Source organism: Globicephala melas, chromosome 1, assembly GCF_963455315.2.
Source record: "Globicephala melas chromosome 1, mGloMel1.2, whole genome shotgun sequence".
NCBI classification, from domain to species: Eukaryota; Metazoa; Chordata; class Mammalia; order Artiodactyla; family Delphinidae; genus Globicephala; species Globicephala melas.
Window position 1 is genome coordinate 171,395,173 of NC_083314.1, and position 26,279 is coordinate 171,421,451.

Below are 26,279 nucleotides of genomic sequence, written 5' to 3' on the forward strand. Positions count from 1 at the left end.
TTGCAGAAATGTGGGGCAGTGCCAGCACACCTTCCAATTTTTCAAAAAAAGCCAGAAATTCAAATCTTTTGTGCAAGTTCCCAATGTTCTGAAACACTGTGAGTTGGAAGGTGGCCTGAGCGTAAGTGAAGCTAAGACAAGACAACCCAAGCTTCCTACACCCCTTCCTTTCTGTGGAGCAAAGGTGCTCATTGTTGAGTGGGGTGGGGGGCAGTGGTCGCATCCCCTAGAAATCTAGTGAGGAGGGGCTGGGCATGTTGCTAACCATCCTATAATGCACAGGACAGTCCTCACAACAGAGAAGCACCCAGCCCCAAGTGCTGGTAGTGCCGCAGTTGAGAACCTGCTAGAGTTGTTGGTGGGAAACAGCCACTCAACTGAAGACTACATTTCCCAGCCTCCTTTGCATTTGATGGGATCATGTGACTAGTTCTCACCAATGCACCCTGAGTAGAAGGGACATATGTTACTTCCAGGAAGAAGTGGTTAAAGAGTGGGTCCCTCCCACCCCCCCATTGGTGAGCTGGTCAGATAGACGTTCTGGTTAGATAGAACATCTGGAATTTAGAAGACAGCAGAGCCACATAGTGGAAAGAACCTGGGTCCCAGGCACCTGACCAGAGGCACCACCAGCTGTTTGAGATAGAAATAAACTCTTATTGTGTTAAGTTCTAGATTTCTCTTTAACAGAAGACAGGGTTATCTGGATGACTAGAAGAGGACTTGTCAGCTTAGCTTCAGTCTTCCTCCCTGAGAAAGCATCTTACTGTCACCCTTAGCTTCTAGTTCTGCGGGTGGATGGGTGGAGCTGGGACCTCTGTCTGGACCCCTGGCCTGGATTAGGACTCAGAGCCACCAACAGTTAGACTAAAGGGGTGATGAGTGACGTGAAGGTGTGGGGTGCAGCCTGGGTGAGGGAGGCATGGGGAAGACTCTGGAGCAGTGGCGCCGGAGCATCCTTGATTACCCTTGAAGCAGACATCAGCCCACAGCCTGGACTCACGGCAGGAGGAGCTCCTTGTTTCTCATGGGATCCTAAAGGCTCAGTATGTGTTCAGCATGGTGCTGGGACTGTACATTCAGATGCAGGAATGGAACGTCAGCGAAGTTAAAGAACTCTCCTGAGCTCATGGCAACGAGAAAGTGATGGAGCAGAGACAGGAACCCCTATCTCTCTGACTCACAGCCCATGCTTTTGAACCCATCCCAAAGTCTAACAGATGTGATGGTGCTTTGTTTGTATCCTTTGAGCATTTACTGTTCTAGCACATGCTTGGGAGCTTTGTCTCAGCCCTTCCAGGGGCCGGTTGGAAGGGCCAGGGTGTTCATTTTCCTGGGAGCAGCCCTCAGCCAACGAGGGATTAGAGCTGGAGAATAAATACCCCAGCTCCCTCGCCCCACAGTGGTATAACTCTGAGATACATCTTCTACACAGTCTCCTGGAGGCCCACAGTGGGACTGAGCCCTAGTTGTCCAGAATGGTAACCTGCTTAATAACATATCCTTCCCTTTCCATGCTGACTCCCTCACTCTGCCTGGTGCTTTCTGGGTTCCTTTTATAAACCAGTTGTACTCAGATCCTTGTCTCAGAGTCTGCCTCTGGATAAACCCAACCTAAGAAGACACAAAGGATGGTTTGCATACCCCAGAGACGTGTAAATTGATTTTGGGTGGTACTGGCGAAATTTTTTAAAATTTATTTTTGGCTGCGTTGGGTCTTTTTTGCTGCACATGGGCTTTCTCTAGTTGTGGCGAGCAGGGGCTACTCTTTGTTGCAGTGCGAAGGCTTCTCATTGCAGTGGCTTCTCTTGTTGCGGAGCACAGGCTCTAGGCATGCGGGCTTCAGTAGTTGTGGCGCACAGGCTTAGTTGCTCCACGACATGTGGGATCTTCCCGGACCAGGGCTCGAACCTGTGTCCCCTGCATTGACAGGCAGATTCTTAACCACTGTGCCACCAGGGAAGTCCCTGGCAAACTTTTAAAAACAGACTGCTTAAATGTGAATTTAAAGAAGTGTTTAGGGGGACTCCCCTGGTGGTCCAGGGGGTAAACACTCCATGCTCCCAGTGCAGGGGATGTGGGTTTGGTCCCTGGTCAGGGAACTAGATCCTGCATGTATGCCGCTACTAAGACTTTGCATGCCCCAACTAAGAAGTCCGCATGCCGCAACTAAGGATCCTGCATGCCGCCAACTAAGACCCGGTGCAGCCAAAATAAATTTAAAAAAAGAAAAAAGAAGTGTTTAGGAAATGATAGTACAGAGATATGACAAAAATTGTGAGGATGGTATGAGAATAACAAATGAAAATGCTGTAATGTACAGCTGAAGATGAGGTCTCCGTCCTGGCGAGAATGTAGGCATGTAGTTTAATTTGTTATCCCAGCATCTGCTCGGCTGCGCTTCCCTTTTTGCTAGGACTGCTTGGAAACTCAAAGAGAAATCTGCTCAGCTGCATTTTCATTCTTGAAGGATGTCTGCTTCTGACATACAATTTCTCATCTTTCCAAGTTCATATTTAACTGGCCCCTGTTATGAGTCATTAGTATTGGCTGCCTCAGAGCCTGGTTGGCAGGAGGTCGGAAATGCATTATAAAGAAATAAAGCGTGTCATTAAGTATGGGAACTTTGTAATCAAATTCCAGCTCCACAACTTGAGGGACCTTGGGCACTCACATCCCCTCCTGCACACTTGGCTTCATCATCTAGAAATGTGGATGATGGAGGCCTACTTCCTAGTGAGGATTAAATGAACTGAACGCATACAAGCATCAAGCACAGAGATCGGCAGATGGTAAATGATCAATATTAATTGTTAGGATTAGTATCATTATTGGGACTTTGATTCTAATTGAGGAAAGAGGAGCAAACTTGGGCAACTCTGTATACCCCCAATATCGGGTGTAATCTTGAGTCTGGTACCCGGGCTTGACAATCAGGAATGGAAAAATCACAATCATCTAGGCTGAAGCTCTGTGAGGGCAACCACTAAATTCTTAGGACCTAGTACAGTGCCTGGCTCATACTCAATGCTTATTGAGTGAATGAATGGAGGAACAGCTACAATGGGCCAAGGTGGGCAGTTGTTTGTGAGCGCCATGCAGCAAGGGTGTCCCAGGGCCCTTGAAGGCCTTCCTGCCGTGGGTTTCAGGGCACCGAGGCAGTCTTCTTTAATCTTCATGGCAACCCCAGAGTGGACTGCCTCCCATTTTACAGATAAGGAAATGGAGAGGCAGAGACACAAAGGACTTTGTCCAAAGTCGCCCAGGTAATGAGCGGTGAAGTCCCCAGGTCAGCAGGAGACCCCTTTCTCCCCGTCCAACCCCACCTGTGCTCCTGGGCCCTGAGTCCAGTTCTTCCCAGAGGAATGATCTTATTTCAGTCTCTTCCTCACTGACCACAAAGACTCAGTCCTGTCCTCAGAAATATTTGGAAAGTTTTATTTAAATGTTTTGTGTTCCCTTTTAACCAACGTCAAAAAGAGAAAAATTTTTGGCTGCTCCAAACAGGAGAGTCACTTCAGAGAGGAGCTGGCATGTGTGTTCAGAGCTGGGAAGTGTCTGCTCTGCCAGGCTGCCCTTCCCAGCCTGGGCCACCCTGGGCTGGATGGCCAGTCCCAGGAGCTGACTTCCTGGGAGCCCCAGGCGGCCTTGGAATGAGTGAGCAAACCCCCATCCTGAGGAGAAGGACTTGGTCTCCCCTGCAGTTAGGACTGGGCTTGGGGACAGGGACATGAGCCTGGTGGGGCCTGGTGGCTTCCAGAGGGAAGGAGAGGGGAGTGGGAGGGTCAATCCGGAATGTTCTGTAGAAGCTCCAAGGCCTCTGGGTCTGGAGAAATACGTCTGCTAGAAAAATCAGATGCTTTGAGAAGTTCTGCAGTCTATGCTCTCTGCCTGCCCAAGAGAAACCTACCCTGTTGGCCAAAGGGGCAGCGGGTGGGGGCAGAGGCTGGAGGCCAGCAACTGGTGGAGATTTCCAGCGGGGAGCGAGGTGGGCAGCAGGCAGACTTTGGTTTCCTGGGTCCCCTTTCTGGCAGCTGCAGAGGCTGTGGAGGCCTCTGCCTCCCGCCCCTGGAGGTGTGGGCTGCCGGGGGTGGGCAGCACTTGGAGAGGGAGGCCAGCCATCTGTCGTGGGCTGGTAGATGCCCAGGCCCTGGGCCCTCAGAACAGGATGGCCAGGGGGAGCAGGGCCAGCAGGAAGAGCAGAGGGCCTGGGGAGGGGCTGCCTGACAAGCTGGCGGAGGCACAGTGGTCGCGGTTGGCACCGATGCAGGCTGCGTAAGCCATCACGTGGGGGATGTAGTTCTGCTCGTGGACGCCGTGCAGCAGGTGTGCCATGGGGCCCTTGGCGAAGACGGCTACATCCTCCCCGCCATGGGTCTCGTGGCGCAGGGGCACGGCGGACTGTGCCTGGTAGTTGTTGTGAGCTGCGGGCCAGAAGAAACACTTGCTGAGAGCCTACCAGGGGCCTGGCACTATGCAGTAGCTTCCCCGTGCCCCTTCCAGGTTGGCTTGAATGCCCCCATTTTATAGAAGAGGAAACTGAGGCTCACTGGAGGGAAGTCATTTCGCACCAGGCCACAGGATTTGGGCCTGAGTCTGTTCTGACACAGAAGCCTGCACTCTCAACCCCCAGACCTCATCCGGGCTGTCTGGATTAGAAGGGAAGAGTCAACCCAGGAGAGCCTCTTACCATTGGCTGTGCCATTAGGCCCCCAGGGACCCCTGGGGACATCATGAACAAACATCCAACAATATGGAATTGCATAAGCAGACTGGGAAGACTCACACGCTGGAATATCATACAGCCAGTAAAAATGACAGTGTAACATAGCAAGTACCTACACATGCCAGGTACCACGCTAAGCTCATCAGATCTATCTAGTCCTTCAGACAAACTTGGGAGGCAGATATGGAGGAAACAGAAGCTGAGGAAGGTGAAGTTATTTGCCCAAGGTCACAGAGCTGCTAGATTTTAGGAGGGATTCAAATTAAGGTTGTTCTGACTCAAGTCCTGGCTATTCTGAGACACCCCCCCAGCCTTAACCACAGGACTACACTGTTTCCAAGCTCATCCCTAGGGGGCGCCCTGTCCCCTCCCAGCTCTGGGCCGTGCAGCCTTACCATAGTCCACCATGGAGACATTCTCTCGCTCACCGCCTACCACCTTGTAGCCGGGCCCGTTGCCATACAGGATGGCAGTGAAAGGCTTCTTGTCTGTGTCACTCACCATGGGGGCCAGACCTGCACAGGGAGGCACTGGTCCAGGGGTCATGTTGGAGTACAGTCCCCAGCCCCCAGCTTGGCAACGCCTGGGTCCCCTTTCATGGAGTCGCCTTCCAAACCCAATTTATTTCCAACCAGCCACCCTTCAGTTTTCACTGTGCCCACATCCTCCCATCTGTTGGTCTGTCCTTCCATCCTTCACATCCATCCATCCATCCTCTCCTCTCTCCTGTCCATTAATCCATCCTCCCTCTCATTTTTCTACCCATCCATCATCCAGGTGGCCACCCATACACCCACCCAGGCATCACTTCACTCCATCCCCCATCCTGTGTTCCCCCACCTGTCAGTGACTTCTCCTCCCTGCCCAATTCTGAGTCTCACACGTGCCAGGCCCTGGGCTTGCCAGGTCTCCCACCCCACTCCTGCTCCCAGAGGGCAGACCCTGGGAGTGCCCAATGCCCACCCCAATGGAGGCCCACCTACCAAAAATAGAGTTGCCACGGGGGGTGTACCCGCCAAAGGTAAAGACGTGGGAGTGGTCGGCGGTGACAACGGTCAGCGTGTCTTCCACGGAGGTCATGGCGCCTGCCTGCCCGATGGCCCGGTCCATCTCCACCACCTCGTGCAGTGCCTGCTTGGCTTTGCCCTCATGGTGCCCGTGGTCAATCCTTCCCCCTTGGGACACCAAGGCAAAGGCCTCCAGTGAGGGGGCAGGGAAGGAGATCTGACCCCCAATTCCCATCCCATGATGGCCAGGGGACTCCCCTGGGCCAGGCACCACACGAGGCACTTGACACAGCCATTCGACCTTCACAGCACCTCAGAAGGCGAGTTGTTGGACCACAGGCCCACGCATGGAGAGTGCAAAGCCAGGGTTTAAAGCAGCCCCACCACCCCACTCGGCTCCCAGCACTGCTTCTTCAGCTTCTCGGGGTCCCTGAAGACCTCGGAGAGGGAGGGAAGGGACCCAACATGCCTGAATGGCTACTAGGTGCCAGGCATCATAAGCTGATGTCTTGTTTCCCTTTCACAACAACCGTGGGCAGAGATGGGTACGATTAGCCCCGTTTACAGATGGAGCAGCTGAGGCCGGGAGTGGGAAGTGATGTGTCCAAGGTGGGATCTGCTAGGATTTGATTTCAGGCGTGACTCGCTGTAAAGCCCTGTTTTTCCATCTCCGCTTTGAATACATCCCCTCCGAGGGTTAAGCACGCTCCTAAAGGGGAAAAACCCTCCATGCCTGGGCAGTGCCTACGGCAGCCTCCCATAAAGGCCCGGGGAAGCCTGCACCTCATGCCACCTCCCCAGACGAGCACAGGAGGCCTGGCGTTAAGCCTGGCTTAAAGGTCACGGCTAAGGCTGTGTGACTTCGGAGAACACCTTCCATCTCTAACAGGAAGACGATGACTGGTGGACACTCCCGTCTCTGAGGCTCCTAAGCCTGGGGGCCTGGCCGCCCTCCTTCCTGCTAGCCTGGGCCTCACCACTCTGGCCCGGCAGGCTAGCAGGGTGGGTCCCTCCTTTGTTGTGGCTCTGGGAGCAGCTGGTCTGGCAGGCCCAGTCTTGGCCGCGCTCACAAAGAAGACCGCTCCCGGGGGAGCCCGTGCTCACCACTGGTTCCTGGTTGGTTCTTCGGCATCAGAGGCCCGTTCAGGGCCAGGCCGAGACCGCCGTGCTTCAGTGGGAACCCCGGGGCTTGGCAAGAGAGCCGCCGAGTTGGGCTGGCGGCCGCTGGCCTCTGGAGGGCGGAGGGGCCTGAGCGTGTGCGTATGTGTGGTGACAGGATGTGTGCAAATACGTCCGTGTGCGTGTGTCCATTTAGAACATGAAAGACAATAGTTGTTAGAACCTTGGAAGATTCTGGAAACTTTATCATTTCCTCTCACTTCCTATTGTGATTGACTTAGCTACTGTGTAATCATAATAATGATAATAACAGAAGCATAAAGGATTTATTCTCTTTTGGGCCCTGCTCCAAGTACATTATGTCTCTGAACTCAATGGATGCTAATAACCCTTCTTGGAGAGGGGGACTATTTTTGGCCTCGTTTTACAGAAATGTACAGGTAGAGGTCACAGAGCCAGTGGGTGGCAGCATCAGGACAATGACTCCAGGGCCTCACAACAGTGCTGGGAAACCCCAGGAATGTCGGCATACAGCACCGCTGCCTCCTGAAGGGTCTGGCTCTCCCAACCCAGGGGACCCCGGGATATCCCAGGGCCCGCCCTGGGCCTTCTCCTCTCTGACCTTGTTCCTACACGGGCCCAGTAACATCAGAGGTCTGCTGTCCAGCTGCGAGGGTTCCTGCAGACCGATGGGCACCTACAGAGGAGGACCCTGGGCCGGCGTCCTTGGGCCCAGCCAGGCAGCTGCTAAGAGCACATTTGTCTACCGGGGCCTGCTGATTTGTCTTTCGGGAGGAGTGAAGCTGAGGGGCCTGCACACCCCTCCAGAGCCAGGCCTTGGGGAGGTATTTCCAAAAGGAAGAAACTTGCCTCCTCTCTCAGGAAGCCTTCCTGGACTAGTAAGCCAGATGTGCCATCTCCACGCCCAGAGGAGAGCTGCTTGTTGGGCTGGGAACTTCAGCACCGCCCCCTTTCCCCCCCTCCCTCCACAACCCATCTCCCTAAAGGAATCTCCCTGCTCATCCCCAAACTGGACAGTTCTGAGAGCTGGACCGCCCTACCCCTGAACCCATCTGGAAGCTGCCAGGGAAGTGGCCCTGCAGTCAGGTCCTGGACCCCTACCTTCCACCAGCAAGAAGAAGCCTTTGGGGTTCTTGCTCAGGATCTTGATGGCCGTCTCCACCATCTCGGAGAGTGAAGGGTCAGTCACGTTGTTCCTGTTGAGCTCATACTGCATGTCCCCTGGCTCAAAGAGACCTGAGGAGGACCCGGGAGGATGTGGGTGTCTCCCCACACACAGCTTGGGGGTAAAGTGGGGGGATGGAAGCTCATCTGGGTGGCTCTTGCGGGCCTGACTTGTGCCAGGTGCTTTGGGCGCACTTCCTCCTTTCATCTTCTTAGCCACGCCATGGTGAGAGGGACCACTGTGTCCATTTCACAGAGGAGGAGACTGAGCCTCAGGTGTTTAGTACCTTGCTATTTTCAGCTGCTAAGTGGGAGACCTGGGATTCCAATCCGTCAGCCCACCCTGAGCCCATAGAGCCCTGGACATGGCAGAGGATTGTGTCCTGGCCTCCACAAGGCAGCCTGGGCGTGTATTTACATGTCATTTACAGGTCAGCCTTGAAGGGCTCAGTGCCCTGTGCAGTGAAACAGAAGAAGGGTTGGGGTCACTGTCCCTTCTGTTCACCGAGCTCGGTTTTTTCCCTTGTGAAGTAAGGAGAGTGATTCATTTCTTACCCATGTCACAAGATTCCACAAGTACTGGGTTGGTGCTTCCAGTCCTGGATGTCCTTCCAGAACACCTTGCCCTTCCATAATTGCACGCAGCCAAGCAAGGGCTCCGATGAACAGAGTGCTTACTCTGTGCCACACGCTGTCCTATGTGCTTTGGAAGCACTTAGGCGCCAGCCTCCGAGATGGTGCCCAATAACCCTCCCTCCTGGAATTCATGCCCGCGTGTGCCCCTCCCTCACTGACTAGGGCTGGCCGGTGTATCCAACAGAACACTGTAGAAATGATGGCGTGTGACTTCCAGGCCAGGGCATAACACACTGTGGCCTCGGCCTTGCATACTCTTACATTTCTGGGGGAAGCCAGCTGCCATGTTGTAAGGACACTCAAGCAACTCAATGGAGAGATTCACGTGGCAAGGAGCTGAGGCCTCCTGCCAACAGCCTGCACCAAGTTATGAGCCATATGAGTGGTCCACCTCGGAAGCCCCAGCCCCAGACAAGTCTGCAGATGACTGCAACCTCACGAGAGACCCAGCTAAATCACTTGCAAACTCTCGACCCAGAGAAACTGTGAAGGAATAAACTGTTCAACAATCATTATAAATAAAACAACTTTACAGTTGTTTTAAACTGTAAAGTTTTGGGATAATTTGTTATGCAGCAACAGGTAACATATATTAGCTCACTTAATCCTCATGACAACCCTGAGGGAGGCCCTATTGTTATCCCCATTTTACGGAGGATTCATTATCCTTATTTTATAGAAGAGAAAACTGTGGCACAGAGAGGAGAAATCACTTGCCCAAGGTTGCACAGCTCATGGGTGGTAGGAGCTGGATTTGAACCCAGCACTCTGGCTCTAAGATCCATGAACAGAACTTTCTTGCTCCATGGGTACATGCATAACTCTACACAGCCAGTGTGGGGCATGGGGTGTGTGCTGTGTGAGCCAGGCAAGTAGAGAGCTGTGTGTGTATCTGAGGGATCCTCCAGGTGCCCAGCTCTAAGCCTATAACTTCCAGTGACACACCCAGGACCCAGGGGCTGTGCTCCTTGAGAAAGATTTGCAGGAGGTCTTGCCACCACTTGCTTGGCCCAATAGCCAGAAGGGAAAGAGGACCCAGATGTCTGCATGGTGGCACTCAGGGTCTCATTCCACCTGGCCTGGAGCCGCCCCCAGGCCCCACACCTGTTTCCCATTCCCTGGGGAAATGGGGGTACCCACCCCCCCCCAGTCAAGACCACTGGCGACAATCTAGCTGGCTTCTGCCCTGGCAACGCAGCAGGGCTGGCTCTGGGTCCCCTTGCTCCTCAGTCTGGGATCTGTTTAAGTCCCAGCTCCAGCCAGGGTTCAAACTCACCTGTGCCCTAATTCTAACTGGCTGTGTGGCATGCCAGAGGCCGCTTCCTTTCTCTGAGCTTTGTTTCCCTTTGTGCTCAATGGAGCTATTCACCCTGCACAGCCAGCAGATTTCAGGTCTAATTCTATGAACCAGAACCCCTCCCTCACCCCTCCCAGGTCCTGGAGCCTGAGGGCGAAGGTCCCTAAGTAGCAGGGCAGCCTGGGACCTCGTCCCCGGGGCACCCAGCTGGATGTCCACTCCACCCCCCTCCACTTACCCAAGAGGTAGTCCACGGTGTAGGGGTCGAGGGCCAGGAGTTCGGTGCGGTTCCAGATATAGTGAGAGTGCTAGGAAGGAGGGCGGTGTCAGCCATGCGGGGCTGGGGAAGTCGGAAGGACTAACCCCAGCTGGTCTCAGAGTCTGCGGCATGTACTGGTTCTCTTCAGTCATTTAAAATCCCTCCCCGAAGACCCACCATCCCTGCCTTCAAGAAATGGCAAATAAATGGGAACATTTAATGCAGGGAGATGAGAATTTGGAGACCAGAGACCACTGTGAGCCTTGAGGCAGGATCAGAGACAGCTTCCTGATGTCCTAATGGGGCCTTGAAGGACAAGCAGGAATTGATCAGCCTGGGGTCAGGGAGCAGAGTTCCAAGCACGGGGAGGCATCAGGGAGCAAAGAGGGAGGCGCAGATCACAGGCGGCCTTGAGTGCCCACTGAGAGGTATGGGCTATGTGTATTCTGAGAGCTGTGGAGAGCCAGGGAGGAAGCAAAGCCCTAGCTCTGCCCTGGGGAACCCCTCCAAGGAGGAGATAAAGGAAGTGCTGTTTCCCCAGGGCATAGAGGCCATGGGAAGGGCTGGCCAGCTTGCCTGGTGATGGTACCATTCAGGCCTAGACCGGGGGGTCCCGAACTACTAGGAATCAGCTGTGTGTCCATTAGAGAGCCCCTTGCCTTCTCTGGCCAATGGCATTGGGATCAGAGGTTTCTGAACCTCAGGGGCTGCTTTGGGAAGGAGGGTGGGAAGGCTAAGAAAGTGGAGCTCCCCTCCTTCACTGAGATGATTCTCCTACGTTATCTCATTTGTCCCTCACATCACCCACCCAAGGTAGGTACTGTATTCTCATTTCACAGATGGGGACACTGAGACACACAGATTAGCCCATACTAAGGCACGATTTGCAAAGAATGTGTGGCTTATCTGAAACCTCAAAGTGATACCCTGTTCGGTCCAGTGATGTGGGTGCCTCTCTCCCTCTTGGTGTCTAGACTGAGTTCCAGGGTAAGACCCCTGCCTGGGCAAGAAGAATTATAAGCTCCGGTCCCATGTTCCAGGTAGAGAAACTGAGGCTGAGAGTGGCGGTGTCTCTCTGACTCGGGCTGGGATGGGGCTCTGGTCCAACCTGAGCTGACTCAGGAGTGGGAAAGGTTCAAAGCAGCTCAGTCCCACCCCTACCAGCCCCAGGGGGCCGTTTCCCAGCCCCTACCCCCCACCTCGCTCTTGGCCCAGCCCTATCCCACAAGGCCTCCCCGGGGGCCAGTCCTGGAACCCTCAGAAACCCAACCCCAGAGTGACATCAAAGTGGCTGCCAGGCTGCTTCCCACTGTCTTCAGCCCTGACCGCAGTCATTTCCAGACCCCAGCTGCCCCAGGCCCAGCGGCCAGCAGATGGATTTTAAGGGCCAGAGCTGCTCCAGGGAGCCAGCGCCCAGGTCTTCCCACGCTCCGGCGGGCCAGCACGTGCCCGGCCCGGCCCCTCCCTGCCACCTCTGCCTGCAAGACCCTCCCAATATTGCCTCCTCCCCCTCCTCTCCCTTGTCAGGGCTTCTCAGCCCCACCCTTGTGGTCTGTCCCCTCTGGGTTCCCGTAGCTCCTGGGCGTCTCGCCATCCAAGCACACAGCATTCCACGTTTCCTTAACCATCTGACTCATCCTTTGGACCTCATGCCTAGCCAGGGGCCCTGCACACAGTAGGGGTGCAGGTGGACTGAATGTCTCTGCAGGTTATCCTTGGCCTGCCTTCCTCCTTACCGCCTGAAGGTATTTCACTGTGGTCTTGAAGGAGGGAATTGATGGGCACCTACTATGTGCCATTCATATATCTGTAAGGCCCTCTGAGCCCGCTGAGGTAAGAATTATGACCCCATTCTACAGAAATGAACACGGATTCAGAGAGGACTCCCGCAGCCCTGCCCACTGCAGGCGTACCCTGCAGCCATCAGGCCCCCGGACAGGCTACCTTGTGTTTCGGTTTGAAGCTCTTCCAGATGTCGATGAGGTTCAGGCCGTCCAGCCTCGTGCCCCTGGCCTTCTCGTCCATCTCATACTCCACATCGGTTCTATTCTTGGGGAACATGTACTTCCGGCCGCCCCCCATGATCACCTAAAGGGGACACAGCCATGAGGAGCCCAGGGCGCCATGACATCCAGAGGCTCCAGAGGCCCCGCCTGGAGAGCTGGGCTCCTGGAGGCCCGGCGGGTGGAGTGGAAGCTTCTCCAGCATGGCGAGTCCTGGCTTCAGTCCACGCTGCCCTCCCCGAGCCTCCACGTCTCCAGCTCGGGGGCAGGGATGAAATCACGAGGCTATTGGGACTGTGATTCGGGCTTCTGGGTGAAATATTGGAGCTAACCTCCCTTATTCGGCTTTCCAGAAGCCCGACGCATAACTTGGGCTTCTGTGAGAATAATACCGTGTACAGAGTGTGTGTCAGGCACTAAGGACTTGAGATACATGATCTTATTCAACGTCATACCAAGGCTGTAAGGGAACCCGTGTCACCTGTTTTCCAAATAAAGAAATGGGTGTAGAAATGTGATTTCTTTCCCATAAGGCCACACGGCCGGTGAGGGGCAGAGCCAGGATTCGAACCCGAGCCTCCTCCAGCCCCGGCACCAGGGCCCGGCGGCGTCCATGGAGCTGAGGATGGGGACTCTGAGAGCCTCCTCCCCCCACAGCCAGGGAGGTCTTGGGGCAGCCCAGCTGGGAGCCTGGCAAACAGAGGACCAGTGCTCACGTCTGTGTAGTCACCGCCAGGCTAATTTTACCCACTGTGCTGACCCGCTTGGGCAGACGGACGCGGGACTGTTTGTTTTCCTGGGGAGTCCGTGTTTGAAGTTCTGGCTATTTTTAGAACGGAGGCCAAGAGCATACTAGCCGCCGCCCGCAGTGACCACCGCACCGGTGTCCTCCTGTCACCATGGGCGTCAGCCCAGGCCGCTGCCCCTGGCTGACACCTTGGGAGAGCAGACCCAGTGACAGCTGGCCTCAGATCCACTGGCATTTCATGCGCACCCTTCTCAACCTTCCATTCCAGCTCCCTCCTCAGAACCCAGGTTCCACAGGGTGGAGGGGGAGCCAGGAGTCCAGGCCGGTGGTACAGGTGGTACAGGTGAGGGGTACACGCTGGCCCCCAGGACCAGCCTGGATCCTGGGGAACCAGAAAGAGCTCTGAAGTCAGACTTGGGTTTGAATCTTGACTCTCCTGCATCTTGACCAAGGGCTTGTCACTTAAGCTCTCTGCACCTCAGTTTCCTCAACTATAACATGGCAGTAATGCCCACGCACAGGACCGTCCCAGCCACTGGACTGTCCCAGGAGGAAATGCAGTGACGCAGTGCAGTCCCGGCACCTGGGGCTGGCCTCCCGTGGAAGGTATTCTCAACGGCCAGAAGCAGTAGAGATCCAAGTAGTTCCAAGTTCCTCACTGCCAGCTCCAGCCAGGAGCTCTGGGGGCAGGGCAGGCTGTTAAAAAAGGAGAAGGGGACCCCGGGTCACTGGTCCCCCGCCCCCCCCAATTGTTCCCACAGAACCTGACCCCTTGCCATTTCCAGAATGGAAAATGAAGCCCCCAATCTTGTTGCCTGGAGCCTCATCATTTCCAGCCCCAGCACGCACTTCACACACTCATTAAACTCCCAAATAACAGACTTGCTGTTTGGCTTTGGGGTTTGGGTTTGTGTCTTTCATTTTTCTTTTTCTTTTTTTTTTTTTTTTTTTTAGCAAAAGATATTTATTTTCAGGGCGGACACTAGGATTTTTGTTTCATGTACAGCCTGGGGGCTGGGGGGCTTTGGGGTGGTGCTGGTGCAGGGGCAGAGGGGAGAGGGAAGGACGAGGAGGCTGAGAGAGGAAAGGGAGGAGGGGCAATCCTCACAGCTGCCCCACCTCCACACTCACGCCCTAGCTCATCCCCCAGTGGCCTCTGTGGCTTACCACCCCCCTAAACCCAGTTAACACCCCTCCCCCCACCGCCTCCCCCCCAGAAGCCTTCATTTAAGCTCCTGTCCCCTTCTCAGGCTGTCGCTGCCAAATCTCTCTCAAGAGCAGCCCCGTAATTACACCCTGTGCTTGTACAACAAATGTTCTCACGTCCATGACCTCATCTCAGCCTCCAGCGGCCCTGGGAGGGGGCAGGTGGGGCTCTCGGCCCCTGTTGCACAGGTGGGGACACTGAGGCTTGGGGAGGGGAAGCGACTTGTCCCAGGACATGAGTCGGGTACAGGCAAAGTCAGAACGGCGGCTTTGCCTGACACGGTCGCTTGCTAGGAGCGATCAACGGGACTACGTGTCCCGAGAGGGGCAACTCAGTCCACTGCTCAGAAAAACAAGGGGTTGGAAGAGGGGCCAGGTGGCACTTAGAAATTGGGGGGATGGCATGGGGGGGCAGAGGGTGGGTCTGGGAGCCAGGAAGTTTGTCTGGTGGGGGTAGAAACAGAGGTAAGGGGTAGGAGGGACCTGGGGGCTCTCTGAGCCTCACTGAACCCCCATTCTAGGCTTGGGGGCCGAAGTCCCCTCACTCCCTCACCAGCCCCTGGCAGTAGGTAACAAGAGTCTGAAAAGGGAACAAGCCAGAGGTTCTCATTTAAGAACAGAGAGTAGGGACCCATCTGAACATCAGGTGGACAATGCTGGGGTGCACATGTGCTGAGCCTGCCCCGTATGTCAAAGCTGGTGTTTCAGGGCAGGGACATGAGGCTGCTCGTGCATAAATGCTGCCACTTTCTGAGCACTCACTCGGCACTGGGCCCAGGGCTAAGCTCTACAGGGATTATTTTATTTAGATCTTGCAATGGGCTTATAAGGTAGGTACATTTCACAAAAGGGCTGTAGAAGGGAAGGCTCAGAGAGGTTAAGTAACTGACCCAAGGTCACACAGCTAGCAAACAGCAGGGCAAGGATTGGAACCCAAGTTTTAAAAGTAAGAGCTCGGGCTAACCACGGCCCACACCACCTTTTCTCTGGGCATGCTGCCTGAGTGCACGGGACGCGTGCCTGTCTGTGCATGTGGGAGTGTACAGGGCAGGTACTCCCCTGAGATGGCACTGTGTCACCCCCACGCTCCAGTGCAGTGCCAGTTTCCCATTTACAGAATAATCCCTGGGCGTCTGGTTCTTGAGGTGTGGTGGCGGCCACATCAGGATTCATCCCTCAGCCCCACTGCGGAGAAATCCTACAGTGCCTCCCTGCCCCAACCGCAAATCCCCTAATGGGCTGGGAGCCCTCCCAGGTGTGTGGGGAGCCAGGCCAAACTGCTTTTCCCGGGCCAGTCTAGGCCTGAGGCCTCGGACCCACAAGCCCCTACTCTGACTGCACTCCCGCACTCGCCTCGATGTCCCTGACGTTGTGCATGAGCTGGTAGGCGATGTCCTTGCAGCCCTGGCTAAGGGCCTCCGGGGGCATCTCGTTGTCCGAGTACCAGTCCCGGTCAGCAGAGTGGGCGTAGGCGGCGCTGGGGGTGGCGTGGTTCACTCGCGTAGTGGTCACGATGCCCACGGATTTCCCTGGGGTGTGGGAGAGGAGGGGTTGGTTTCGCCTGGAAATGGGCGTGTCCAAGCTGTCTTCCCCCTCCCTCTCCTAGCTAAAGACAGGTTAGTTCTGCTGCCTGACTGGGCCCCAGTCTCCGCATCCGTACTAAAGGTGGGGTTGGTGGCTTCCAAATATCCCGGCAGCTCAGATACTCTGCCTCTGTGACCCTCCCCTGTCCTGAGGGCCCTTGAGCTGTGAGCCCCTGGGCTGAAGCCCTCCCTTCCACCAAGGACCCTGCAGAGCCCCAGCCTGCAGGAAGCCCCCCCGCTGCCCTGCAGGAACACAAGGGCCCCTCCGAAGGGCTCTCAGGTGGAGTGTGGTTCCGTCACCTATGTCAGCCAGCCTCATAGCCTGACTCCAAAGTCCCTGGGGGCACGTGCCAGGGCCTCCCAATTCCCAGGAGGAAGGGAGAAGGGGTAGACATTTACTGGACTTCCACGGGAACAGTGCTGGGCTAGTTCCTGACCTCCCTCACACTAAACCTGGGAGGGGGCTACATTTTCATGCCCATTTCATAGTCAAAGGAATAGACTCAGGGAAATGAGCTGGGAGCAAACACACACCTGAGTGACCCCCTAAACCACTAGCTTTCGCTGTCATGGAAAGGAATCCATGACTATTTCACAGAGGCCCAGAACCTCAGAGCTGGAAGGGCCCTGGAGAGCATCTTCTTCCCTCTCCCCGTTGTACGGTTGGAAAGAGGCTCAGACAGGCCACAGAGCCAGGCCCATTCCCCACCACTCGCCCCACTCACCTGCGTCCTTGGCCCAGCGCAGGATGGAGGTGACCTCGTTGCCCTGAGTGGTGTTGCACTCGGTGCGCTGGGTCGCTGCGCTCACCCCCACGGTGCCCTCGTTGGCCTTCACCCCACACAAATAGGCGGTGGCGGTGCCTGCGCTGTCAGGGACCTGAGCGTTGGTGTTGTATGTCTGCAGGCGGGAAAGGAGGGTCAGGAGGTGGCCCGGCCTCGGCCCGCTCTGCTGCCCTCCGACCCCCACTCACACCATGGGGCCTGGGCATGAGGGAGACACAGGCCTCCTACGGCCTTGGCCGAGCCCTGCTACCCACCGAGGTCCCCCCAGAGCCACAGGATCACCTAGCTGCCTGCTTCCTGCCCACGCCCAGTGCCCTGGCAGCCAGGGTTGCAGGAAGGGGCGGGAACGCAATGTTCCAATATGTGGAGACTCGGTTGGCAGAGAAATGGGGGCTGGGTCAGCTCTCTCTGGGTCTGGGGCTGCAGAAGCCAGTAAGGGGGAGGGGGAGGCAGGTGAGCCGTGGAGAAGGGAGACGGAGGGGGTTCTTGAGGGAGTGAGGGAGGCTGGGGAAGGGGAGGGAAAGTTAGGGGGAGGCAGGATCTAGGATGGGGAAATGGGGACCCCCCCACTATTCAGACCTCTGGTCTGAAACTATCTGCCCGTCTCCCTGCCCCACCAGCCTGAGAGCTCCTTGAAGACCAGAAAACATTACGGTCCCTGCTTTCCCCCAGAAGGGAGCCCAGGGCCTGGCCCAGAGTGTCTAAAGGACCTTTATTATGTGACACCACGGCCACCAGCAATTACAACACCAGAAACAAAGCTACCACTTTCTATCTGAGCCGCCTTGGGAGAGAACGAATGTAACAGAACCCCATGCAAAGAGTACACACTGCGTGAACCCATTTACGTCAAGTACAAAGGCAGGAACAGCTAAGCTATGGTGTTAGAAGTCAAGGAGCAAGGACTGGAGCGGGGTGCGGGGGGACCCCTGGCTGCTGTCATGTTCAGTTTCTCAACCTGGATATTGGTCATACAGACACGTGCCAAGTTTGTGAAAATTCACTCTGTACACCGGTGCACTTCTCGCTATGTATGTCATGTGTCAATAGATTTTGAAATCAATGAGCTGAAATCCCCAGAGTCTTAGGAAGCAGCCGCTACTGTCCTCAATTCACAGAGGGGCCACAGAGCCCCCGGGAGGGCTGACTGCATTGCCAGCAGGTTTGAGGGCTCCAGCGAATGCCATTCCCCTGCCCTTTCCTCCTGAGAGGTGGGAGGCTTGGGGCTGGAGCTCACCTTGGAGAGGGCCACGTAGGGAAACTTGTCCATCTCCAGCCTGGTCTCCTCCCCTGGGCTGTGGTGGAGCTGACCCTTGAGGATGCGGGCCGCCGTCACCGTGGAGACGCCCATCCCTGTGGCGGGGGGTGGGGAACGGGGGTCAGGGGGGCTCAGTCTCTCGGGCTCCCAGCCTCTCCAATCAGCTCTCTTGGGCACCCAGAGCTCCCTAGAGTTAGGTGCCAAGGCAGGCTGAGCAGTGGGCACCAGAGCATGACTGGGTGGTCCCTTTCCTCCTTCCCTCCCGAGACCCTTGGGGTTCACAGCCCGGCTCTCCCATCCTCTTCAACATGGCCCCAGGGCCCCAGCCTCTACAACACAGCCACCTTCACCTCTGCCTGGCTCCCTGGGCCCCCATCCAGCCCCTCCCTTTGGCCCCCAGGCCTCACCATCTCCAAGGAACATGATGACATTCTTAGCCACGTTGGTGTTGAGAGTCTGAAGCCTCAGGGCATTTTTCAGGGTCTGCTGAGCTTGGTCTCTCCAGTACTTGGGGTCTTTCTCTTTCTCTGTACCGACAGAGAGGCAGAGTTATTTGGGAGGGGGTGGGGCAGCTTCCCATCCCCAGCCACTACAGACACCGACTTCTCATTGCAGAAGGCTGCCTGGACTCGGCAGAGGAAGCAGTAGCTGTCCATCTCAGACAGCCATTGTGAGATCTGCAAAACCTATGCCAGTCCCATCCTCCAAACGAGCCTGTGGACCCTGGGTCTTCTACCTACAACTGAGACTGGAAAAACCAAGGCTCAGAGACACCAAGCGACTTGCCCAAGAAGGCCACACCGCTCTGGCAGACACTGGCAGAGCTGGGCTTCGCTCCAAAGCCCACGCTCTTTCCTTCCACCCAGCAGAGAGACATTGTGCTACGGCAGCAAATGAACTGTGCTAGCACAATTAGGAGGGTGATGTTTAACTCACTCAAGAGAACAAACTACTTCCAACTGCAGGAGCCCCCAGATGTATCCAGCCATCAATTATAAACCCTGCTTGGCTTATTCATTAAAGTAGGCTCCGCAGGAACCTGACTTAGCAACAGCTATTTAGCTGTGCTGGAAAGCAAGACTTGCCTGTTGTTTAACGTATCAAACTTAAAGTAGCCAAGAACAGCCTCACTCCTGTAAGGATAAGTTAGCAAAGACGTTCTGTGTCCCTAATCTTGAGAAAAAGTGGGAACCAGGAATGCCCTCTCCTCTCTCTCTCTCATGTCCATGAGTCTAGTCGTCAATTCTCCAGTGGAAAGAACACTCTAGTGCCCGACAGTCCTCAGTTAGAACCGCATCTGTGCCAAGCAGCAGCTGTGTGGACAAGTGAGTTCCCTGGACCTCAGTCTCCTCCCCGTAAGATGCAGGTGTTTGTACCTTCCTCTCGGGGTCTTCACGAGGACGGGATTTAGATAAGGAAAGCGACACACCTGACCCACAGGCAGAGGATCGATGCCCCCCCACCCCAGTGAGTCCTGGAATCCCCTTTTCATACAAGCAGAGGCCCAGGATCCCTTTCCACGGGGGTGGGGGTCCCTGCCACCATCTGCTGGTTTGTCTTCTGTACTTGGGCCCCATCAAACCTGCCCATCAAAATACAGAAGCCTAGAGAGGGGAGCTCCTTGGGGATTCTCTCTTTCAGTGGCCTCCATTGCATGGAAGGAAGGCTGAGGCCAGCAGAGGTGGGAGGGTCCTGTCCAAGGCCATGTTACACATTCATAGGCTGAAGACACAGGCCTCATCCCTTGGCCCAGCTCAGGCCCATGCTGTGCGGGTGAAGAGCACAGCTCTCCTTTCTTACACACTCATGGTACCCAGGCTCGTGCCAAGTGCCCCGTACACGGCAACAGTGCTTTCCCCTCCCCCAGCCTTACAGGGTGGCTACCATTACTTCCTCCACGTTGCGGAATGAGGAAACAGGATTCTGAGACTGAGCCGCAGGGGAACCCACACATCTCCATGGCTGTGCTCCTGCCTGGGGCAGGTAGCGCAGGCAAGGAGATGGAAGGAAGCAGTTCTCCACCTCAAGCCTGGGACCTACCACGCCCCACTCCTCCCCCTAGAGGTCCCATCCCCACCCTGATCCCTTAGTCCCCCACCTTCACGCTGGCAGCCCCCCAGCGCCACATCTCTCTTCTGAAGCTCCCCAATTTCAGACCTCACGGGCGGAGGCCCCTGGCTGGAGCCCGGAGAGCCCTGGCCCTTCCATCCAGCTGTGCACCTTTAGGCAAGTTCCTGCCACTCAAGTTTCTGCCCCAGAAAAATAGGAGGACATAGCTACTCGCAGGCAGTTCTAGGATCAAGTGAGGTAAAGCCTGGGCAAGTGCCCTGAGCCAGTGTTTTTTTTTTTTAAAACTTGGGTTTGTTTTATTTCCAAATATAAGCTTTTCTTATAAATTTATTTATCTATTTTTAATTATTTATTTTTATTTATTTATTTTTGGGCTGAATTGGGTCTTCGTTGTTGCATGCGGGCTTTCTCTAGTTGCAGCGAGCGGGGGCTACTCTTCGTTGCAGTGTGCGGGCTTCTCATTGTGGGGGCTTCTCTTTGTTGCAGTGTGCGGGCTTCTCATTGTGGTGGCTTCTCTTTGTTGCAGAGCACGGGCTCTAGGTGTGCAGGCTTCAATAGTTGTGGCACATGGGCTCGGAAGTTGTGGCTCACGGGCTCTAGAGTGCAGGCTCAGTAGTTGTGGCACACGGGCTTAGTTGCTCCGCAGCACGTGGGATCTTCCCGGACCAGGGCTCGAACCCATGTCCCCTGCATTGGCAGGAGGATTCTTAACCACTGTGCCACCAGGGAAGTCCTATAAATTTATTTTTTAATTGAAGTATAGTTGACTTACAGTGTCGTGTTAATTTCTGCTGTACAGCAAAGTGAGTCAGTTATACACATAGATACGTTCTTTTTCATATTCTTTTCCATTATGGTTTATCCCAGGATATTGAATATAGTTCCCTGTGCTATACAGTAGGACCTTGTTGTTTCTCCATTTTACATGTAACAGTTTGCATCTGCTAACTGCAAACTCCCTGGGCTAGTGGTTTTCATCAGGGATCCCACTAGCTCTGGGCGGGTTTCAATCTCCCTCCCGCCTTCCTCCCACATACCACGGTGCCAGGGCTTTGGTCAAGGAGCTTCTTTGGCCATTTGGGTGCCATCTGGGTGGTGATGAACTTCTACCCACCTTGCCCTCCTCCAGCACCTGGCACAGCACCCCCGGGGCTGGGCTGCCATCAGCCTCCCCATTCCCGTTGCTACTTCTCCAGGTGAGCCCTGTTACCCGTTTGCCAGTTCCCTGCTGTGCCTGCTCCCTGAAGGACTGGGACTCGGGCAGAGCCCTTGTCTTTTTCACCAGCACCATTCCAGGGTCCGAGAAGGGTTCAGTGGGTGTCAAACTGACTTTATTGTCAGAGGACTGGTTTAAGCAATGGTGGCTTTGGACAAGTGAGTATCAGGAGGCCATTGTGTTTGGAGACCATTAAATGACACTCAGAAATGCTCGTGCTGTAATGAATGCTACGTGAAGAGTGCTTGTCAGTACGTACTGTATGACTCCATTTATACAAAGCTCAAAACAGGCAAAACTCGACTAAGGTGACAGGAGTTAGCCTAATCACTTCCTCTGGCTTGGGGCAGGGCAGGGCGGGGGCAGTGGTTGGGAGGGGCACAGGAAAGCCCTTGGTGTCCCATGATCAATATTCTTTCTTGATCCCAGTGATGGTTACATGGGTACAAAAATATGTCAAAACTCATCAAGCTATACATTTAAGATCTGTGCACTTTGCTGTAAGTTACACCTAATTTTTTAAAAAAAGTTAAAGACCATGATGTAACACCATTACACACCCATCAGAATGACTAAAATGAAACATGCAAAAAACTGAAGTGCTGAATATTTGAAGATTTTTCGTTTTGTCACTTTTTCGTCTTCTCACATTTCATCCATCTGCTCACCTTTTGCTCAGGTGGGTTGTGAGTGCTGAGAAAGCAGGGACTCGGTCCCAGAGTGACCTTGGGCCCCCAAGGACACAAGCCGAAAGGCATCATGGGATCGCAGAGGGAGCAGTGGCCTGGGAATCTAGCGGCTCAGGTTCAGTCCCCAGGGCTGCTACTGACTTGCTGTGTGACCTGGGAGGGCCAGTCCCTTCTCTGAATCCCAATCCCCTCATCTGTTGAAATATATTCTTCCTACGAGCACCCACTCCCTGCCTGCACTGTGACTGTCCCTTATAATTCCCACAACAGCCCTAAGGAGGAGAGATTATTATCTCCACTGGACAGATGGAGAAATTAAGGTTCAGGGAGGGCAAGTGGGGACTTCCAGCCACATGATGGACTGAGCCAAGGAGGGCTCCTCTCCTACAACAGACACTAAAATGTTGAAAAAACAAAATCAAGAACAGTATATTACTTGAAAAAGGAAGAAAAGGGGGAAGGGAAACCCCCAGGAGGCAGAAATTCAGAGGGTATTCAAAACCAGAAAGGTAAACAGGAGCTGAGGCCGAAGGACCCTTGCAGTGTCAGACCAAACACAAGTCTAGGCTGAAACTTTTCAGGTACATGTTTTGCCTGGGAGCTATGGAAGGGATGCGGACAGAAAGCCAGTCATCAAAATGTGAACTCAACTCCAAATCTGCACCTGAATTTGTAGCGTAAGAACCAAAAACTGAGAAATTAACATAAGTACTCTCATAGAATTAGTTGAAGAATCAAACACAATACTGCACTGTAGAAACACTTTTGTACGCGTTTACAACAGGAAACAAATACAAAACGACAACAACAAAAGAACTGTTGAAGGTGAGTTTACAAGCAAGAATTACAAAATATAAGGAAATGTACTATCATGAGGGAGAGTTAAGCAGACGAAGCCAACAGGAGACTTAACATACCGCGACTTGGAAGAGTTTATAGAATAAAGTTCTATTTCAGATTCTTGGAGTTAAGAGAGAATAGAAACCCCAATTAAAGAATAATAAAAAGGGAAAAAGAGTGACCTTTCCAACACTAGCACGTGTAGAGGCTGGGATTTCCTGCTCTGAACATTTGTTTCCAGCTCTTAAATACTTTGGATGGTTCTATGACCCTGAACACAGACACTGCCCTCATCCTATCCTACCTGCACCATGTCTCCCCCTCCCTCCACCCTTGCCCCCAATCCTACCTGGCACTAAGGAGTTGGTAAGGCAGGTGCCAATGGCCAGCACTAAGAATGGTGAAATCATGGTGCACTCCAAGACCTGCTTTTTCTCTGGAGCCCAGAGGTATGATGGATATGGGTGGGAAGGGTGGGCTGCCAGTGGTCAGTAGTTAATTGATGTTCCAATCCTAGGAAAAAAAAAAAAAAGACATGAAGGTCACAGCTCCAGAGTTCATTTGTTCATTCACTTATTTATTCGTTGATTCATTCATTATTCACCTATTACAAGACACTAGGCATTTAGATGCAAAGCCTAGGTGGTCCCTCCCTCAAGAAGCTTCATCACATAAACAGTTGTATAGGCATAAATGAGTTCCATGCTGCAAAGCGGTTCCTTCTCCTTTCCCAAGTGAATTCCCACTTTCAATCCACCTGAAGCCCAGAACCCACCAGAGTTCACGTTCTGTGTAGTGCTTCTCAAACTGCAGCATGCATCAGAATCTTTTAGAAGGATTGCTGAAACAGATTCCAGTACCCTCCACCCCTCGCCCAGAGACTCCAGCTGCATTTCTAACAAGCTCCCAGGTGCTGCAGCTACTGCTGCTGCTGGTTCGTGGACCCCACTTTGAGAAGCACTGTTCTAGAACATCAGCCTTTAGCCTTGAATTACCCATGTCCCAAGCACATCAGAGACAAAACCAAGAGTCCACCTTTTCTTACAGGGACACCTACATTTGCTCTTACAGGACAACTGTATTTGCTACGTTCTACAGCTTGTCATTTATGGCGAGAGATATAAAAACTATAGGAGGGACATACAGGAAAAGATTGTCTTATAAGTGTGGCCATTTCTGGGCAGTGACATTTTAGATGACTCATTATTTTTTCATTGTCTTTTTTGCATTTTCCAAATTTTCCTTCTGTGTTGAGATGTTACCTTTATAATTTTTAAAAAAAATGTTATTAAAAAAAAAACTGGAAGGAAATACACCAAAATGTTAACTGGTTTTCTCTGGGCAGTAGGACTGTGAATGATTATTTCTTCTTTAATTTTTTTTTTGAATTTTCCAAATTGCCTAAAATGAGCATGTATTAATGGCCTAAGAATGTTTTTAAACTGTGGTCATCCTGTTAGGATCACATGGGATAATCCCATTGGCAGCTGCGAAATGTAAATACTAACCATGTTGCGTATAAATGTTACTGGAAGATGAGGAATTTTAAATGGTAAGAGTTTCACTGGGAAATAATGTTATTATTTCCACCAAAATCAAGAGAAAAATGATCATTTCATTTGTTGTGGGAAATGGCAGTGATACACAACATTCTACCATTAGACAGAGTGGGCTGTTAGGTAAGAAACCACTCTAACTGGAAAAAGGGCTTTTGATTCAACCTTAAAAATGTGCATGGAGGGAATTCCCTGATGGTCCAGTGGTTAAGACTCTGCACTTCTACTGCAGGGGGGCACGGGTTCGATCCCTGGTTGGGGAACTAAGATCCCACATGCCACGAGGTACGGCCAAAAAAAAATTTTTTTAAGTGCACTCCGGTGCTTTTCTACTGCGTTCCTTGTCCACCTGGCTCCTTACAAACCTGGCTTGGGGCAGGGACAGGTGGCGGGAAGGAAAGCATAGGAATTGAAAGGAAATACCTTTCATCTAACGTCTAACAGCATTTAACTCTGAGTGGTGGGATTTCAGACGACTTCTAATTCTTTAAGTCTACTTCAGTTTCCAAACATTACTAGAGTAAATTCTAACATCAGAAAAAAAGTTATTAAATTGATATACAATATCGGTACAAGCACTGCATGTACCTCTCTGTTTTGAAAGTAATTCCTTCCTGGTCCATCTCACCTACCACACTGGGAGCTTCTAAGAGCAGAGACTTTGCCTTGTTCGTTTCCACTCCAGTGCCTGGCATAGTAAGTACTTACATCATCAGTTGAAAGTCAGTGCTCTAAGAAGTGGAGGTAGGGAGGAATCACCCCCAAATCCTCCCTTTGTGTGTGAAGAAAAGTCCAAGTGTTGGCAAGGAATTGGGACTACCAGAGCATCTGTTCACTGCTGGTAGAGTGTAGATTGGTACAACCACTTTGGAAAACTGACAGTACTACCAAGGTGACACCATACACATGCCCTCTGACCCATTTAACTTCAACAGAAATGTACATGTGTTCACCAAAAGAATATATAAGAATGTTCATATCAGCCCTGTTCATAATGGCTTCAAAACTCTGTCCAACTTCAGCAGGATGGATAAATCCATTGTATGGGTTCACAAGAAGGTAATCCACACACAACAATGAGAATGAATAATTGAGAACTCTATACACCAACATGGATGAATCCCGCAAAGGTGAGGCTGAGCGAAGGAAGCTGACCCGAGAGTATATATAGTGTGATTCTAATGATATAAAGCAGGGGTCGCCAACCCCGGGCCTCGGACCGGTACTGGTCCTCAGCCTGTGAGGAACCAGGCCACACAGCAGGAGGTGAGCGGCGTGCGAGCGAGTGAAGCTTCATCTACTGCGCCCCATCGCTCGCTTTCCCACCTGAACCATTTCCCCCCGCCCCGTGAAAAAACTGTCTTCCACAAAATGGGTCCCTGGTGCCAAAAAGGTTGGGGATCGTTGATATAAAGTATAAAACCCAAGGGGGGGGGAGGGGCAATATAGGGGTAGGGGATCAAGAGGTACAAACTACTATGTATAAAATAAGCTACAGGGCTTCCCTGGTGGTGCCGTGGTTGGGAGTCCGCCTGCCGATGCAGGGGACACGGGTTCGTGCCCCGGTCCGGGAGGATCCCACATGCCGCAGAGCGGCTGGGCCCGTGAGCCATGGCCGCTGAGCCTGCGCGTCCGGAGCCTGTGCTCCGCGGCGGGAGAGGCCACAACAGTGAGAGGCCCGTGTACCGCAAAAAAAAAAGCTACAAGGATATATTGTACAGCATCGGGAATATTGCCTGTATTTTATAATTATAAATGGAAAATAACCTTTAAAAATTGTGAATCACTATACAGTACACCTGTAACTTACATAATATTGTACATTCAACTATATACTTCAATTTAAAAGAATTTTTTGAAAAGTATAAAAACCAACTAAGGGTATTACAAGACAGGATAAAGGCAGAGGGAGATTTGACACAGAAGAGAAGGCTGAGTGAGGACAGAAGATTCATAGAAGGAAGATGCTAAGCGACTGGCTTTGAAGAAAAAGGCCACAAGCCAAAAAATACAGGCGCCTCCAGAAGCTAGAAAGGCGAGGAAGTGGATTCCCTCTGGAGCCTCCCCAGAAGGGAGCGGCCCCACCAATGTGTTGA

At 53.2% G+C, this 26,279-nt stretch overlaps 1 protein-coding gene and 1 non-coding gene across 3 annotated transcripts in view; one reads left to right on the forward strand and one right to left on the reverse strand.

The window, feature by feature from the left end:
- Positions 1-3,473: 3,473 nt before the first annotated feature.
- ALPL (alkaline phosphatase, biomineralization associated) overlaps positions 3,474-26,279 on the reverse strand; it is a 57,447-nt gene continuing 34,641 nt past the window's right edge. For both annotated transcript variants that reach the window (XM_030875827.2, XM_060289133.1), the window contains exons 2-12: positions 22,977-23,140; positions 18,220-18,339; positions 17,792-17,907; positions 16,495-16,669; positions 15,540-15,715; positions 12,174-12,317; positions 10,209-10,278; positions 7,975-8,109; positions 5,710-5,901; positions 5,122-5,241; positions 3,474-4,424 (exon numbers count right to left, since the gene is read on the reverse strand). In XM_030875827.2, the coding sequence (XP_030731687.1) occupies positions 4,159-4,424; positions 5,122-5,241; positions 5,710-5,901; positions 7,975-8,109; positions 10,209-10,278; positions 12,174-12,317; positions 15,540-15,715; positions 16,495-16,669; positions 17,792-17,907; positions 18,220-18,339; positions 22,977-23,037 (1,575 nt within the window). In that variant the 5' untranslated portion in view covers positions 23,038-23,140 and the 3' untranslated portion in view covers positions 3,474-4,158. The remainder of the gene's footprint in view (positions 4,425-5,121; positions 5,242-5,709; positions 5,902-7,974; positions 8,110-10,208; positions 10,279-12,173; positions 12,318-15,539; positions 15,716-16,494; positions 16,670-17,791; positions 17,908-18,219; positions 18,340-22,976; positions 23,141-26,279) is intronic.
- On the forward strand, positions 24,373-24,446 carry TRNAR-UCU (transfer RNA arginine (anticodon UCU)). Its single transcript has one exon. It is a non-coding gene; the product is annotated as a tRNA-Arg (tRNA).